The sequence below is a fragment of the Nycticebus coucang genome, chromosome 5 (assembly GCF_027406575.1).
Source record: "Nycticebus coucang isolate mNycCou1 chromosome 5, mNycCou1.pri, whole genome shotgun sequence".
Lineage (NCBI taxonomy): Eukaryota > Metazoa > Chordata > Mammalia > Primates > Lorisidae > Nycticebus > Nycticebus coucang.
The window spans coordinates 28,358,337-28,377,856 of record NC_069784.1 but is presented as its reverse complement, the minus strand read 5'-3'; the positions used below and the strand labels follow the sequence as shown (position 1 = coordinate 28,377,856).

The following is a 19,520-nucleotide window of genomic DNA, read 5'->3' as shown; positions in this document are numbered from 1 at the left end:
GAACCCATGGATCAATGCCTTTGTTAGGCTCAGGTCATTATCCAAACAGCGTTCCTATGGGGATTTTTAAGTGGTGGGTTTAAAGAAAGCAGGGACGAGTTCTAGGAGACCATGCAGTGAAAGAGAGGTGGCCACTGTGGTATATCTGCACAGTCCACGTAGGGTGTGAGGGTCATTGGGGCCAACCAAGGAGGCCACATCCAGCTGTGCCATAAGGAAGTGGTCATTAGGGTGCAGGTGGATAAAGCAAATATCTGGACTAACCACATTAAGGAAATCGGGGAAGGGCAGGTAGAACTGGAAACTGTGTCCAGAGTAACCAAGCCCTAGTTCTGATAGGAGAAAATCCAATACATTTAAAAATGGATACCAGAGTCAGCATAAAATTATAAACATTTATTACATTCACCTACCCTGTTTTTTCACTGTCCTACTATTTCTCTCTTTCCCAAGATAATTCAGTTTCTCTTTCCCACCCAATATAACATCAATACTTTTCAAACCAAAATATATATTCAAACGATATTCCTATTTTTCTATTAAACATTTTCCCTCTCTTGTGTAAAATGGGAAATCTGGCTAATAGAGGAATAGCTAAAAGTGGTAGGTAGAATGATTTATGTCTTCTGCCCAATAGTCTAATCCTACGTGTATTAGAGCGTAAAGAAGATCCCTAAAATTTCAAAAGCAAAAATGCTGAATAATCTCTGTGGGGGCCCGTGTTCACACTGCCCAAATTCTGTGCACTGTCAGATAGCTGGCAGGAATGCTAAATATTTGAAGACACGTTATCAAACTTGGTACACATAACAAATCATGATGTGAGCTGTGCATATATTAAATTCAATTTATGTTCATAACCATACATGGTATTTAGTTCCTCAAAAAGCAAAGCTATAGCAAGAATATCATTAAAACATGCTCAGGGATTATATCATTGATAATCTTCATTTTAAATTCTTAGAATTTTTTTATTTGTTAGTAGTGTGCAATTTCTGTTTCCAAATTTAATGCCAGATTTGCCAAACTGCATAAGAGATTTTCTATATGTAATGAGCAATAATATCTAAGTATTAATAAACAAGGAAGGTAGAGTGGGACCCAGTGGATCCTAAGTCAGTCTGTGAGAACTACCACTAGTTCATGCAGTGTGGTTCCCATAGTTTCATGGTAGAGTTTTATTTCTGCCCTCCACAGAAAACGGTACTGTTAGACACATACACTGTGTATGGATTTATTCAAACCATAAACATTTGGAGCTATTATTCAGTCGACTGTGGCATTATCATTAAAATTTAGCATCACTTCACATTTTTGAAACACAATAAGCTGGTTTATATTGATGAGTTATAAGGTGCTACATTACACAAATGTCACAGAAGTGATACAGAAAACATATCTTACATACTGGAACCATATTTATTCTGTAATGTCAGTTACTCAAGGAATACTTCGCTTTCCAGAAATCAGACATTTTTATTTCGTAAAAAGTTAGAGGAGTCTAAGATTTATGTCTCTGGCCTTCCTTTGTTTAACCTTTGTTATTGGCCCACCTTTTTCTTTAAATCACCATTCAGGCTGGGCGTGGTGGCTCACACCTGTAATCCTAGCTAACACTCTGGGAGGCTGGGGCGGGTGGATCCCCTGATTTCAAGAGTTTGAGACTAGCCTGAGCAAGAATGAGACCTGTCCCCACCGCTCACCCTCCCACCCCCCAAATGTTGGGCTCCTGTAATCCCAGCTACTTGGGAGGCAAGAGGATCACTTGAGTTTGAGGTTGCTGTGAGCTGCAGCACCATGGCACTCTACCCAGGGTGACAAAATGAGTCTCTGTCTCAAAAAAAAAAAAAAAAAAAAAAAAGCCAGGCACAGTGGCTCACACCTATAATCCTGGCATTTGGGAGGCTGGGGTGGGAATTGTCTGAGCTCACAGGTTCAAGACCAGCCTGAGCCAGAGTGAGGCCTCGTCTCTAAAAGTAGTTAGGCCTATCGCGGCACCTGTAGTATCCCAGCTACTTAGAAGGCTGAGGCAAGAGAATGGCTTAAGCCCAAGAATTTGTGATCTATGAAGCTACAGCACTCTACCAAGGGTAACAAAGTGAGACTCGGTCTTTAAAAAAAAAAGTAAATCAATAGAAAGAAAGAAAAAAAGAATCACCATTAAATTGCTAAGTAGTATTGAATAGTTGAAGAACGATTGGGAGAAAAAAGTGAATTCAGAGCTTACAATTATGAAGAAATAGCATTTATTTTTACCTTCAATAATATTAAGTTCTGCTTTAGGCATTTTGTATTTCTGAGTTGTTTTAAATAATACTACATACTAATTAATTACATGTTGTTTGTTTTACATGTAAGGAACATATCCCAAAAAAGCAGTAGAAATAACTTTGAAACCTGACTCAGTTCCACTCACTTCTAATCTCCCTCTCTGAAAAATGAACAATTTTACATCTATAGTTTTATATATTTACCACCCATAATATCTCACCTATTATTTTTTATATTGCTAATGTCTTTAATTTTTATAATAAAAGGGGAAATAATTGTGTCATAGTTATGTATGTGGTTTCCCTTTTGAAGCCTTTAAGGCGTATTTCAAATAAGATATAGGCTGAATAAATAGCTTCATGTTAATATAGGTTATAGAACAGTATTTTCCAACCTTTTATTCATTTGGGGGTCTTTTTTTATTTTTTCCCTAATTACCACCCATAACTTTAATACTACAGATATACTGTATATTTCTTTATGTACTGTTACCCTTTGTGGGGGCACAAAACATTATGATATCTAATAATTTTTTTCCACCAAGAAGTAACTTTTGCTCCCTAGGAGCAATATCATTATTGTTGAAAGTGAAAAAGAAAGAAAATTTTCAGCTTATCAGCTATAGTCTAATAAGACAGTGATTAACAAAGTGTCACCCTGAACTACCAGGTAATGCCACCTTTGGATTTATTTAGTTATTTATTTACTTACTTATTATTATTTTTTACTGAGACAGAGTCTCACTTTGTTGCCCTCTGTAGAGTACTGTGATGTTGTAGTTCACAGCAACCTCAAACTCTGGACTCAAGCAATTCTTTTGCCTCAAACTCCCCAGTAGCTGGGAATACAGGCACCTGCTGCAACACCTGGCTATTTGTTGTTGTTGTTCTTGTTGTTTAGCAGGCCCAGGCTGTATTCAAACCCACCAGCCTCGGTGCCTATGGCCGGCACCCTAACCAATGAGCTACAGGTACCCCACATCCTCAGCTCACACCTAGACCTATAGAATTCGAAGCTGTGGGGGTGAGTCCATGCAGGTGTGTTGTGAGAAGCCCTCCAGGAGATTGTGAGGTACGGCAAACTAGGAGCCAGTGTTTATAGATAGACTGCTGAAACATGGGGCCATGACTCTATTCTGACCTTGAGTGCATTATTGTATGTCTCAGTTTTTCCATCTTGACATAACCTGGATAACCCTTGGTTTGAAATCTCACACCCATAATCTTCCCAGTAGGAACCACTTGTCAGGCATCCTACTGATAATGTACTTGGCTTTCATAGGGAAAGGAAAAAGTAAGACTGGACATCCGTAACCTCTTCAGGAGGACACTTTCACAGTTTTAGAAAAAGAACACTTAACATACTAGTTGAGTGTCGGGGAAATCCACAAAGGCCTGGATTTCCCCAACACAGTGAGTGGAAAGATAAGCAAATAAATATATATTAACTTTCCATCTAGAAGGGCATTCCACTCTGCATATGAAAACAAACAAAACCCAGGGTACCCCTTTCTGTTGCACAATGAATTCTGTAAGAGATGGGGAATAACTGTGAATTTGTCAGGAGGATCAGGCTTGTTTCACTTCCTTCAAATTTTCATTTATTGTATTTCCTTCTTTTTTTTTTTTTTTTATAAAAGGAAGAATAAATGCTATTTTCTTTCTTAGTTCCTAAGAGTTTCTCGGGTCGTTTTTTTCTATTACCTACCATTCTAATCATGTACTTGCACAGATTGGCTCACCCACTTTATTGATGTTTTTCCAGCTTATATATATGCAGCCTAGTAATAAACAGAAGTATTTATTTTAATATGTGGCATGATTAAAAAGAGAGTTTGATCTACAGGAATGAAAGCATAAGAATAATAAGCTACTATAGTTAGAAGCCTCAGAAACCACCCACTGGAGGGCATAAAATACCTAAAAATTAAGAAATAAGATGCCCTCCGTGATCTATCGACTTCCACATCACAACTCCAATCTGAGGCTCCCTGAGACAGCGATTTACAAAATGTAAATATCTGATAACTGAAACTCAGGTGCGAGGAAGGAAAAAGCTTCATATTGATTTAAACATCGTAAGATTTAGCATGTCTGTGTAATTGCATTATAAAATCTAATATTGTACAGAATAAGAAACATTTTCAGGTTGGTTTTTTTTTCTGTATTTTTGTTTTAGATGGAACTTGCTAAGGAAGAGAAATGTGAATTTTTGCCTTTCCTGTCTCCACGGAAGGTTATAGTAAAGGGTGGGAGAATTGCTGCTATGCAATTTGTACGGACAGAGCAAGATGAAACCGGAAAATGGAATGAAGATGAAGATCAGATAGTCTGTCTGAAAGCCGACGTGGTCATCAGTGCCTTTGGTTCGGTTCTGAGTGATCCTGCAGGTAGAGTGCCCGGGAGCTGAAATGTGTTATGCAATTGTCTGTTATTTTAGTGCTGAAATAGTTTTCAGCTTTCAGGGAATTGTTTCCTTCTTTCTTTTTCTCTTTCACATTAACATTCATTTCCCTCTTCTATTTTGAAGTACAAGCAATCTTGATTCAAAAGACTTAGAACTGGTATTTAATGTTTATACAGAATTATTTTTAAAATGGCAAGAATTGAACGTTAATCTTTAAGTTTATCATAAGGTCTGCCTTGTTTGCTGTGTAAGAATGGCATTTTCTTCATTGAGACTGAAGTAAGAAAATGTGGCAGAGGAGTTGAAACACACAGTCTTCAGTGATTCAGACAAACTAAGATCCAATGAATAGCCAAAAGTAAAATTTATGTTCAGCACTGTCCTCATGCCAGACCATCACTATAAACATCAAAATTATCGAATTACAAAGTTTGAACTCCTGGGTGACGTAAATGGACAGTTTAAGGAAGAAGAAAATGCTTGTACGTAGGGCGTCCATAAAGTTTGTGTGCAATTTTAAATTTTTTTAATGGCACACTATTTTAAATTGCACCTGAACTTCATGGATACTCTGTACATAAAGGGAAAAACAAATATTTTATATAGTTCTAAGTGAATAAGAAATCAGGCAATTAGAACGACTGTGTGTCATACTTTCTCCACAGCATGTGTTTTGATGGGTCCTTGTATGTGAAAGCTTAAGTAGGGAGGTTCCTTCATTTTGCAAATTCTTTTATCTTTTAATTCATACTGCTGGAATGACAATTAAGTCCTTTTTTTTGCTGAAGGAAAATAGACATTTCTCTAGGTTCAGAAACTCATTAGGAACAACCATAACAAATTTAAACCTGATGACTGTCCTTCTGACTAGCTACTATATCCATGCTAAAATTGCATTTTGTGTCTGAAGAGACAGGAAGAGATTCATACCAGTGTATATTTTTATGCAACATGTAAGTAAAAAAATTCAACTAGTTATCAGGATATTTTATCTGCAGGGCATCAAACATCTTGATATTTGGAAACACCCAGATGTTTAATGTCATCAAGGTAAATGTTTTTAAATAGCTGGATGATGGCCTGACTCTGTCACTTCTCATCTTGATGTTTATGTGATATGTCGACACAGCCACAGTGTGGCTTGTTTATTAATTAACTGGGTTCAGGAAGGAACAAAGAACAATGTGTCAATTGCATTCTATTATCTTAAAAAATCACACAGCTCTTACTACCCTGTACTTCACCAAACATTGAGTTAACTATTGAATTGTGTTTAACTGCCAATTCTGTTGATGATTCACCTATCAAAAAAGAAATTAGCTTGCATATCTAAATTTATGTTCTACAACTGGGAATCATGCTGTTAAGAAAAATGTATCTTTTCCTAAACAAATCTAAGTAGATGTGATTTAGAAGTTCCTAGAAAACAGCTTTTGTTATATCAGTTGCAATTTTTACAAGCTATGCCGGTGTGCATATATATGTGTCTTTGTGTATATATGTTTAAAGAGGAAGAGATTTAATTTCAGTATTTGAAATATGAAATAGGTGAAAAGGTGATCTATTTGATAAGATCACTCCAGAATTTATTTGTGCATTTTATTCCAGAATTTACTATGTATATTTCTTTTGGGTTTCATGTATACTAACTCTTATTCATTTAGAGAAAAGTGAGGAAAAAATGGTTCTTCAGTATGCTTTTTTATTCCATATTTGGAATAACAAACTACCTGGAGAAATTATCTTTAAAGAGATTTACCTGTTTTATTGAGTACTCTGTAATGTTCACATTATTAAGAATTTACTTTCCAAGCGAGAGAGGAACTGGAGGAGTTGAGGTATGGGATAGCATTCACTCCTCCACTCCCATCAGATGTTTTCAGTATTGTTTTTAGATGTAAACCATTAAAGAAGTGGGGGGAAGCAGTATTTGTTAAAGGTAATCAAAAAGATATCATCCATTTAAAATTTAAAAATTTTAAAATAGTAATCTCAAAGTTAGAAAACTTTGGTATGCACGCGCATATTTAAGGTGTGGTGAAAACCAGTTTACTGGAAGTAAGTTGTGCATTTGGATAAGAAGAGAAGATATGTGGGTTATCTCTCTTCTGCCATAAACATTGTTCCATTTCAGTACCTATGTGTAATAATTTCTGCCTGATACATAATGATTATTCCCTAAGTGATGCATGTTTACATATGTTGATTAATATAACTTCTCTCTTAAAATGTTACCTCCCTTTACCCCCTTCCAGCCTCACTCTGCATAGGCTCTAATGAACCTCCTGCCAAATTCAGTATCATCTTTTGAGTCCTAGTTCTATTTTCTGCATCTGACAACATTAAATATTTCTTTATTTGAAATACTCTTCTTCAAGTCACTTAACCTTTCTGAGGCTCAGCATCTTCATCTATAAGAAAACAAACAAAACAAAAATAAGCATGATGATACCCTCTTTCCCTAATTTTGGGGACTGTCATCAGAATTAATAATTTGAAAGTGCTTTGGACACAAAACTAAAACATGTTATTATTGTTTATGACACTCTCTTTCTTTGCTCTTTTCTTTTAACTATTACTTCCCAAGCCTGTCACTGATTTTCTTCCTGTACCTTATTATTTTATATAATCTTTTCTAAAGTTCAGACCTTAACCATTTTCTCTTCTTAGTATATTTAATTCTTCAGTGAACCAATTATCTTATTCATTTGTTCACAAATGCATTCATTTCTCAAAAAACACAAATGAACTTCTGTGAGAGTAGGTAGACTTGCAGTAGGGAGTGTTTCCTTCTGTGTAAAAATGACTTTAAAGCAGTGGTTCTCAAACTTCCTAAAGCCGCGACCCTTTAATATAGTTCCTCATGTTGTGGTGACCCCCAACCTTAAAATTTATTTTCATTGCTACTTCATAACTGTAATTTTTCTACTGTTATGAATTATAATGTAAATATCTGATATGCAGGATGGTCTTAGGTGACCCCTGTGAAAGGGTTATTTGACCTCCAAAGGGCTCGCGACCCACAGGTTGAGAACCGCTGCTCTAAAGTCTAGTTTTCTGTTCGTTATGTCTCAGAAGACCTCTTTTGTCCATATTTATATGCTGTATGTGACAAATACTTACCAAATATCTAGTGTGTACCAGGTACCAAATTGTATTTTGGAATTTAGAAAAATAAGTGAGGGAGTACTTGCACTTCAAAATCTCACAGACTTGGGCAGCGCCTGTGGCTCAGTGAGTAGGGCGCCTGCACCATATACCGAGGGTAGAGGGTTCAAACTTGGCCCTGACAAAGTGAGACTCTGCCCCTAAAAAAAAAAAAAAAAAAAAACTCACAGACTTGGGGTGGATGCAGACTTATAAAGAATTAAGTGTATTACAAAGTGAAATTAGGATAAACTCCCATTTGACTCTTTAGAGCTTTAGAAAATAGCTCTCTACAATCTGAAATACAAAAATATTTCAGATTATATATAAAACCAGCACATTGTACCCCATGATTGCATTAATGTACACAGCTATGATGTAATAAAAAAAGATTTCATCATAGAAAATAGCTCTCTATCTCTGTCTCTTTCTCCATCTTTATCTCTATCTATATCTGTTAACAAGCTTTATTTTCCACTGTTTTCTATTGAATCATTCTTCTCAGTATCCAGTAGAGGGTGGATCCCACAGTGGATCCACAGAAATCTTTGCTGAATGCATTTCGTAAATACATGCTGAAGTGTTAAAGGAATAAAGTAAACTTAACAGAGTACATTTAAAGTGTAGTGAAATTTGTACTCACAACAGTCTCTGATTATAATACTACTTTAAATGAAAATACTTTCAGAGTGTCAATTATATCAATACTAATTTGAAAAAGTAACCTAAATTGGGAAATTGAAAGGAGATTACATTTTTAATCTCAATTTTTTTCCTCTGATAATTTTTTGCTTTTCACAATGAAGAGCATAAAATAACTTTATTTGGTATTTTATATCCCCCACTGTATCTATAATAAGTATTTCCTGTCATAATGATAAGTTCCTCAACATCTTATGGAAAAGAGAGGTATATCAAATTAAGATAATATTCTTGTATTATATTTGCTAATTATTCCATTGCATATTCCATTTTGCATAATTCTATTCTGTTTGAATTTTTCTATGAATTGTAGTAGGCATCAGGAAATAGGAACAAAAGACTACATATTCCACATACCTATGCATGGAATATATGTGTGCTTATGAGCACAGTTTAATTGAATCCTCATTAACTGCCATCCATGTTCTAAAGGCACTAGTGTCCAATATCTAATTCAATTGAGATAGTAGCCTTACTTAATATCTTTCTTATGAAAAACTCAAAGTGGTCTACCTTTTAAAAATTATTCTCTATTTTGTCTAAGTGTGTTAAGATTCCAAATCACATTAAATTGGAATTTTATTATTCTAAATTGACTTTAAAGGCTATCAGGAAATTAAGCACAAACTACCTTTAACCGAGTAGTTCTACTCTACACGTTTTCCCCATTCACTGGAAATTTCTAAACATTATTTATTTAAAATGCGCACATTTAGGCTGGGTGCGGTAGCTCATGCCTGTAATCCCAGCACTCTAGGAGGCCAAACCAGGTAGATAGTGTAAGCTCAGAAGTTCAAGACCAGCCTGAGAAAGAGTGAGACCCCATCTCTAAAAATAGGCAGGTATTGTGGCAGGCGCCTGTAGTCCCAGCTACTTGGAGGCTGAGGCAAGAGGATCACTTGAGCTCAAGAGTTTGAGGTTTATGTGAGCTATGATCCAACGGCACTCTACCAAGGGTGACAATGTAAAACTCTGTCTCACACAAAAAACAAAACAAAACAAACAAACAAAGCATATATTTCCTAATATAGGAAGTCCCCCTTTTTGATAAACACCAATGGCAGTCTTTATCAAATTGAATTTTATTCCTTTTTGTTTGTTTGAACAAGACCAAGTTTAAGAAATTTATTGTTCATTTTATAGTTTATCCTTCCTCCTTTTCTGCTTGGAATCAAACTGCCAATGGTAAAGTGAACATCTATTTCTGTTAGTTTTGAATTGATGAAGAAAATTCTTTCCTATTTTCATCAACCTCCACAGCTTCATTTTTCCAACTGAGGCAGGAAGGTTTGCCTGGTCCTCACAATCATAAGGGATCTGGATAATATTATTTTATAGTTTTTTGAGAGTGCTTTCAGAAAACTAAGTGAATGCATTTGAACCACTTCTGTGATTCTGTGCCTCTTTCGTATGCCATACCACAATTATCCTCTTACTGTCTTCAAACATCCACTTTGAAAAGATCTATGTATGACCTTCATTCTTCCAGAACCTATTAACTATCTTCAAATTTTACAGCAAACCCAAAGAGGGAAAAGATGTACCTTTATAGCAGCTTACATATTAATGTGCTTATAGTAGATACAGAAAGATATTTGTACATTTTACTTGATTCATGTTAGGTTAGTAATTTTGTTATAACTAGCAACTTTTTCCTTTTCACCATGGGATCAGTTTGGTTTATGTTTTTGGAAAATTAAAAAGTTAGAAAAATAATTCTAGTATAATATAACTATCATTTTTATATTATTTCAGCATAAATATTACACTATAATGGTGCTATCAGTGTTGCCTGGGAACAAATGCATTTGAAAATCAAGACTTCATTCAGGGGACATGGAGGCTCTGTCAGCAGGTCCCTGTGAATTAATGAAGCAGATACTCTTTCATTTATGACTTTTTAAATGAGAAAATTCTTAATTCATTCAGTAAGTTTTGTTTACAGAAAAAAGATTGAATAATTTGTAACTATTATATATTTAAAAGAATATCTGATATTCTCAACTTAAAAACTTTTTTTTAAATTTTTCAGCCAGAAAGACAATGATGTTTATTACCATTATTTTTTCTTTAACATTAAAATGAGGGTACAAATGATTATATTACAGTGTTTGCATTTGTTAGGTGTAGTTCAGCTTGTAGTTGTACCCTTTTCTCAGGGAGTGTGCTGTATACCTTTATTTTGTGCCCATTAAGTGAGAGGTTCCCAATCTCACTCCCTACTTTCTCACTCTCTCCTCCCCTCCACTTGAATTTGTGTTTTTCTCTAATATGGGTATGTCGTTGTTTATCTGTTGGTTTCATATAAATATTGCAATGTATTGGATATTTGCTTTTCCACTCTTGTGATACTTTACTAATGAGAATGTTCTTCAACTCTATCCAAGTTAATACAAAAAATGTAAAGTCTTCATCATCTTATGGCTAAATAGTATTCCATGATATACATATACCACACTGTATTAATCCATTCATGAGTTGATGGGCACTTGGGTTGATTGTGAATTGAGCTGTGATGAACATTCTAGTGTAAATATCTTACGGAAAAATGATGGGGTCAAATGGAAGGTTTACTTTTAGCTCTTTGAGGGTTCTCAAGACTTCTTAACAAAGAGGCTATGTTAGATTATAATCCCACCAGCAATGCAAAAGTCTTTCCTCTCTCCACATCCACGCCAGCATCAGCAGCTTTAGGACTTTGTGATGTGGACTATTCTCACTGGGGTTAGGTGATACCTCAAGGTATTTTTGATTTGCATTTCTCTGATGATTAGGGATGATGAGCACTTTTTCATGCATTTGTTGGCCATTGGTCTGTCTCCTTCAGAGAAGGTTCTGTTCATGTCTCTTGCCCATTTATAAATGGGGTTGTTTTCTCTTTTCTTGTTCAGTAGTTTGAGTTATCCCCAGATTCTAGTTACCAGCCCTTTGTCAGATTTGTAGCATGCACAGTTCTTCCCCCATTCTGAAGGTTGTCCCTATGTCTTAGTTATTCTACCTGCTGGGGTCCTGCCCCAGAGGCAATGTCCTTTAATACCTGTGGAACTGGAAGTGGTCTCGACTGGAGAAAATGAAAGTAAAAGTAGTGAAAGGTAAAGAAGCAGGAAACACCAGAATAGAGTTATCAGAAGTGGGAACACAGGGTCCATCGCTAGCTTAAGGGGCTTCAGTGAGTGTCCCTGAGTGATTGTTTCACCCAGATTTTATTAAAGGCTATTTTATCATTTAGCCAAGAGAGTAAGCTGAGGAAGGGAGTAAAAACATCAGCAGTTTCTCTGAGTAAGCATGTCAGTTCTTATTATAATAACGGACCCAGCAAAAAGACCCCTAAAGGCCCCTAACTGTCTCAGCCTGAGTCCCCGCATATCTCAACCTCCCCCCCCACCCTTTGGGTTAATTCTGAGAACAGGTTTCAGAACAAGGAAGTTCTCTCTGAGTTCCCTGGCTCCCTTGCCAGACAATAGTGAAAACTCACTCAAGCAGAATTTCCCAGGTTCTGTTAGCCCCCTAAACTTACCTCAACCCCCCTAGCAATAAAAACAATGGTGAAAGCTTACTCAAGCTGTCCCCATGGCAACTGCCATGCTCTCATGCCAACTGAGCCCCCGTGACTGTAAACCCAGCCCTGTGACTGTAACCAGCCACGTTCTGCTTCTGTTTTTGCTTTGCTTGCCACGTAGCACAAAAAGGTATAAAAGACAGCCTACCTCTCTCTTTGGGGCCGTTTGCCCTTCGGGGCGGCGGCCCATCTGCACAGGTGTAATAAATCACCATCTGATTTATACCTGAGTTGGGGTCCAAGTCTTTCTTACAGGTGGCAAATAATTACAACATTATTCTATCTGTAATCATTAACTTTAAGGTTCTGGGCAGCCTTGAGAAAGCTGGAACCTGAGCCTTGTGTGGGGGCAACCTCCTGTTTGTGGTCATGCACACAGATTCCTTGGGGGAGGTTAGACTCCTCTAGTTTCTCTGCAGAGCAGATGTAGTGGCATCAGTCTCCTGAAGAATCAGTGGAAAAGAGGAATTTTCACCTTATCTCCACCCAGAAGTGTTTCTCTCTGTGGTTAGATGACAAGCCCTCCTGCCCATATTCAGGGCTCAGGCTGTTCCCTTGATCTCTGCTCTGACCATTACACAAATCCTCACAATGGGTATTTGCTTCTGGAAGGTTGTTGGCTGGGGAGGGGTCGGCCTGGTTAATGTTCCTTCCCAGGCCTTGCATGCAGCTTCTGCTACATTCATTGTTCTTCAGAGTGTTTACGGACCCAAAAGGGGTGTTTGCAAGCTGTATCCCTTGCAGGCCAGGCTTCCAGTAAAAGCAGAAACTGCCCAGATAAGAAATTTAACTGTTATTTTAACAGTAAGCTAGCTAAATTGTGTTTGTTCTACTTTGCTCAGCTTATTTCTGTTTTTCCTGTTTTCTGGTGGTGTTTTCCCTTGCCAAAAATGGGGTTTTCGGTCCCCATTCTCCCTGCAGTACCCTTAGCTTGTGCCTAAGCTTTTTAGTTGGATAACATCCCATTCATTTATTTTTGATGTTGCTGCTACTGCAAGAGGATCTTCTTCATAAAATCTTCTCCCAGACCAATATTACTTAGAGTTTTTTAACACACTTTCTTCTAGAATTTGTTACCATTTTGTGTCTTTTTGAGAAGAAAGAAATAGGAGAAGATATTAACAAATGGAAGAACATACAACGAGCCTGGCTGGTAAGAATCAACATTGTTAAAATGTCCCTACTACCCATTTATAATGCAATTTAATTTAATTTAATTTAATGCAATTCCCATCAAAGTATCAACATCATACTTTGTAGAACTTGAAAAAACAATATTTCATTTCATATGGGACCAGAAAAAAATCCAGATAGCCAATGAAATTCTAAGAACTAGAAAAAAATCTAGAGGTATCCCATTATAAGACTTCAGGTAATACTACAATTCTGTAGTGATCAAAACAGTCTGGTACTGGCACAAAAATAGAGATGTAGATCTGTGGAACAGAGTGGAAAACCTAGAGATAAACCCAGCCACATATCACCATCTGATCTTCCATAAACCAAACAAAAGCATACTCCTGAAAAAGAATCCATATTTAATAAATGGATTAAATAAATTGCCACTGGTTAGAAAACTGAATGTGCAGAAGACTGACCCTGGACCCACACCTATCACTTACATAAATCGACTCTGATTGGATAAAAGAATTTTCTTTGAACTAAATTTTTAGTTGTTAGGAGTCTCCATTTTGAGTTTCAACAAAAAGATATGTAAAGTGAAAAATATTTTTAAGTGATTTTGGTTTTCCCCTTAAGAATGGTGAATTTGGACCATCGTCTTTGTTTAATATAAAATGATGGTTCGTTTTTATTTTAAGGAGGAAAGAAAACACTTGAGAATATCAAACTTGAGGTTTTGAGTGCTTGAAAATTATGGGATGATACTATGTGGAACAAAGATTAAAACCCCACATTTTTGGAAGGAAGAAGATGAAGTGAAGGTTGGTGTTAAAACTGACTCAGCACAGTGGATGTCCAGAGTTACTCAGGAGAGAAATGACAAGGTGACTGAGCTCTCTGTGCTCAGCCAGGGAAGACATGAAACTTTTCTTAGGAAAGGAGTTTGTATACTTCACCCAGGATTGACATATTTTTCCTGCTCACTTACTAGAAACTAGAGATAAGGAAACACAAAACACAGTTCTTTCTGAATCTTTAACTCTCAGAAATCAACTCCCTTGATAACATTGATTGCAATTAGTTCCATAAGGGAGTGTTTGGGGGAAAAAAGAAAGAAGAGTTTTAAAATCACTCATCAGTTGCTCCTGTTAGAAGGCCCACAGAAAAGTTTTTGAAAGCCTCATGGGGTAAATCAAACGATCTGTCAATACCAGCTTTAAGTACAGCTTTGATTCACTTGCTCCCATGCTGAGAAAAGGTGCAGACCATGGGTTAATTTGCCTCCTTCTGGCCAAACTCAGAAGGAGAAATTGCCAGTTAGGCAAGAAATAATGTGCTAAGGACCCTGACAATGCAGAGATTAAGGAATTTTTCAAATGTGTCCATTTTTTCCTCAATTATTTAAGTATTGGAAAAACCTATAAAAAATGTTTTAATGTTGGCACTAAATGAGTTGGGTATCCAATAATAATAGTTACTTGTGCTTTGAAAGACCTGGAACCAATATATTTGTTTTACTCCTTATTAAAATATTAATTATTGGGGAATTAAAAATAATTTGAGAACACTAAAACATTTTAATAACCTTCATTTTTTTTCGTTACCATCATTTTCTGTTTCTCAAACAATGAAACATCTCTTCCAAAAGTTACTAGTGGCACTAAGAAATTCAGCAAAATTTTCTTTGAACCATTTTTCACTACTTGTGGCCTTCAGCTTGCCTGATTCCTCTTCTTTCTTACCAAGAATAAAGGGAGTAAAGTACTAAACTGATAAACTACCATGTTGGCCAAATGTTTATTGTCACATGCATTTTTTAACAAATTTTGTTTTGTTAAAAACAAAAATTTTTTTGCAATAAAGAACAGATTAAAAAATATTGTACTTCATTGCTAGATAGCAGACTTTTTGAATGATGGCAAATCATTAGAGGAAGGAACTTATGATTAATATAACTAAAAGTGAGGGAGATGGAATTGAGAACTAAAGCGAGTATAACATACTGGATATGTTGTGATATAATAGCTTGCATTGGGATTTCCTGCATTTCTAATTGTGCTGCAAGGGAACTATGACCTCATCATATATTCTCATTTCACAGTTTTATTTGTTTAATTATAGTTGTTGACCTGCTCTTGCAGGCTCCGAGCTAAGTTCCAGGGATAACATGGCAAAAAGAGAAATGCGAACTTTGCCTCCAGGAATGTATGGTTTAAAAGGGCATTAACGCGTATACTTAAAAGAAAGAGGTAAACAAGTGTCACATATTACATTGGTTGAAATACCTCCTAAAAAATAGTAATAAAAGGAGAGACTCACAATAAATTGTACTGGGAGTAGTTTAGAGTCCTGGAGAAGCTCAGATGAGAAAGTGATGGTTCAGGGAAGCTTCCTAGAGGAAGTGGGTTGTAAACTGATGTCTGAGTGATATGTGGGAGTTTCCAGGTGGAATGGGGGTGGAAGGAAGGGAAGCCGCAGGGAGATTATGCAACTTGCTTAACACCACAGTGTTAGATTAAGTAGTCATTTTACAGTCATTTTAAAAAGCTGTAAAAAAAAAATGTCTTTAGAAAGTTGTCATCAGCCTACTTTATTCATGCGTGCTCTCATCTTCATAAATGAAGGTCTGAATTTTCCATTTTTATTTCTAAAATAGAACATTTTGTTATTTGATTTCTACTAGTCACTCCCTCAATATTCATCAGGCAATGAACATTTGTAGATGCACAACTATGTTCCAGGTACTCCCAGGAACTAGAATACAGACATGAGCAAAAATCGTTTGCCCTTCAGGGGCCCATAGGCTAATGGGAGAAACAGGCATGTAAGTGCATGTATTGCAACCTAATGTGCTACTTTGAGATCGTATTTGGAATGGGTTTTAGAACTTGAATAGGAGTTTCCCTGTAAGAGCGATCATCCTACATGTAATATAAAAGTATGGGCTTGAAAATGACCTCATGTAACCAAACCAGGGGAAGAATTTTTGTTTAGCTGGAGGAGATGGTTTGTGTTTGCACAAGGAGGAAGCAGGTAGGAATAAGGCAGGAGGAAATCTCCCTATGAAATTATGTGTAGTCACAGACTTAGATGTCAAGCTAAGGATGTTGAATTTGGTGCTATAGAATTCTGGGTGAAAAATGGGAAAGTTTAAATACAGGAGAGGTCTTTATCTTGAAAGAAGTAATTCAAGATAGTAGATCTTCCTTCTCCCTGCTTAGATTTTGAACTACTTGTAATATGCTTCAAATACTTGGGAGTTAGAAAATAAGTGATCATCCTTTGGTTCCTATAATAGCAAATGTATTTTCTGACTGTAAAATGACTACTTAATCTAACACTGTGGTGTTAAGCAAGTTAACAAGTTAACTGAGTGCTGAATTAGGTAAAGTTACTCAGTCACAGGATATTAAGATCCAACTAGAAAGAAAGATCCCCTTCTGAAAAGCTGAGCCAGTAAGATTTTCCATATAACGGGAGGGAGAAACTGTACTCAAAGGCAGCTTTTAAGTGTAGGATTGTCATATGTCCACAGGAAAAAAAAACACCAAAAACATACTCAGTAAAGTAATTAAGGAGATTTATTCTCAGCCAAATTTGAGGACCATGACCTAGAGAACAGCCCTGAGCAAGTGGACTTGTGGTGGTGGGGTTACAGTTTGATTTATACATTTTAGGGAGATAGGAATTACAAATAAGGTCATAAATCAATACAGGAAAAACATATATTGCTGTCCCCAAAGATGGGACATCTTGAAGTGGGGGGGCTTACAGATGATAGATGGGTTTAAAGATTCTACAGCTGACAATTGGCTGGAAAAGTTAGGCTTTGTCTAAAGGATCAGGAGTCAGTGAAAAGGAATGCTTAAGATAAAGGGTCTGTTAATTAGAGCTAAAGCATCTGACAGAGTTAAGTAGTTTATTATGTATATTGATGGCCAGAGGGAAGGTCTTGCATAGCCTTCGGCCTGTTAGTGAGTAAGTGGGGAGAGAGCAAGATGAGGCAGGTCTGATGTCCTTTCTCCTGGCTAGCAACTTAGTTTGAGGGATCTTCTTGGCCAAGTGGGGGTCCAGTCAGTCAGCTGCTTACAGGGAGCCCTAAGATTCCATTTTTTAGTTTATATAAGGGTAGGTTATACATGCCTAATTTCTTCTTCCAGATTCACTAATCAGAATTCTAATTTTAGCTTTTTGAGGAGAACCAACACAAGCACAAGGAGACACCATGGAATGTCATTCCAGGGCTGGTTTCTCCCCGCGGAAGGCAGCAGTGCAGTGTTGAATAAGCATGCTACTATATAGATGTGACAACATTGAAAAAGATGGCCTGGAATTAAGGCAGAAGAGCGAAACCCGTTAAAATGATTTTTCTCAGAGTTTCAATGGCTAAGGTGGAGGAAGTGAGAATACAGAAGCAAATTTAGAATCAATATATATTTCTTAAGTAGAATGGGCAGGATTTGATTATCTGTTCTATAAAGATACTGGATCTCTGGTTTCTAGTTGGGGAAATAAGCAGATGACTATACTGGTGTCGGAACTCACAAAAACAAGAGATGGAACAGATCTGAGCGATACGGTGGTGTGTCCAACTTGGATGTTCTAATCTGCAACAACTGAAAGAGAGGACTAGAACTTAGAAAATAATTGAAAACAGACACTGGGAATTACAGTAAAACATCATTTGTGTGGCTTTTCAGTGCCATGTCTTAGTGCCTAGAACAGAGGGTAATCTTGACGAATCAATACACAAACTATAGTCTCTAATGTAGATAAACAACTTCTTAGAAGTATGGCCAAACAGCACATGTGGTGTTTACTCTGGAAATCCAGAAGCCTCTTGCCTTTCCTGAAGAGGAAAAAACTTTCTTTACTGCTGTTTTTCTTATGGTAAATATTCTGCCAAAGTCATGACATCCAGGAGAGTTTCTACTCCGTGGCACTCACCTTTCCTTTTTTTACTAATTCATGTTGTTGCTTCTGCCATCATCTCATTTTCTCACATGCGAATAGTGTAACACTAATAATATCCTTTATGTGGCTTGGCCAGGGGATGAGAATGGACCCTTTTTAGTCTACTCTGTATGTTGCTTTGCTTTTAATTATATTTTGAGCAAGAAGCATTCTCAGTTACCTAATTGTAAAACTATACCTATTTTCTTAAAATTGGCTTATTATCAGAAAGATTTTTGCCTAGATGAAAGATGTATCATCTTTATATTATGAAATATACTGTGTGGCATGAGGATGAAGTGGTGGATTATCATGCAAGTGCTGGAATGCTGGGATTTCTTCAAAATAGCCATCCTAAATAATGTAAGCCTTGCATGGTTTTTCTTTGGATTTTAAAAGGGTGGAGTGATGAGGAGGGAGGTCAAACTGATAACAGCGTTGAAAGTGATTTGGAATCAACATCGCATCACTTACAACTGCCTGAGACATCCATTCGAAGCACAGCATACTATTTCTGTAATTATTTCACTTCCCTTTAACAAGTGCATAGGAATAGGTTTGTTTCCCCAGTGAATAGCTCTGTTGAGAGCCTTTCCTTATCTTTATTTTTTAGGTTTCACTAGTGGTTGCTATCATATGCATTCTTACAGGGAGACAGTGGCTAAATCAGTAGTTTCCCATCAAATCAAAGATTACATACAAGAAGTAGAGCAGTGGCAAGTAACAAGTTTTGTTGGGGAAAGAAGGTATAAAATGTAAAATAAGATAATTATTTCTGAGACCAGAAATCATAAAACATAGCCAGTGGTTTTGAACATGTAGTAGAGCTGCAGTGAGTGTAATACATGCCCTGAGCCTTACTGACCATGATCTATTATGTTTGTCTTCTAAATACTGGCTAGCTCGTACTGTACGTAAAAGGTTATTCTAAAAACTAATGTTCTTGTGAAATGTTAAACTACAATGAGCTGCTAAGAGATGTGAAATCACAATGTAATATTTAATTAAATTATAAAGTATTATTATGAATTATATACTAATGTTCTTAACAATATGTATTTTGTACTGCAGATTAGAATTATTCTTTTAATTACACTTGTATACTTTGCTGAAAGTACAATATAAAAAGGACAAAGATTGTCTAAGATAGTCTTTGGTTAAAATTGATACTTTATGCCTAGGACAGTGGCTTTTCATTGATGAATTAGTAAACAAAAGGTGTTACAGTCTCTAGATAAACAACTTTGAGTTTGGGAGTAGATAATATGATTCAGTGTAAATAACACTGAATTACACTGAATCATATTATCTACTCCCGAACTATGGATGCCACCCGATTCAAATGGCCATATGCTGGGTT

General features: G+C 36.5%; 1 protein-coding gene across 5 annotated transcripts in view; it reads left to right on the top strand.

The window, feature by feature from the left end:
* The window catches only part of DPYD (dihydropyrimidine dehydrogenase), an 883,000-nt gene that overhangs the window by 374,491 nt on the left and 488,989 nt on the right, over nt 1-19,520 (top strand). For all 5 annotated transcript variants that reach the window (XM_053591597.1, XM_053591598.1, XM_053591599.1 and 2 more), the window contains one exon: nt 4,450-4,660. In XM_053591597.1, the coding sequence (XP_053447572.1) occupies nt 4,450-4,660 (211 nt within the window). The remainder of the gene's footprint in view (nt 1-4,449; nt 4,661-19,520) is intronic.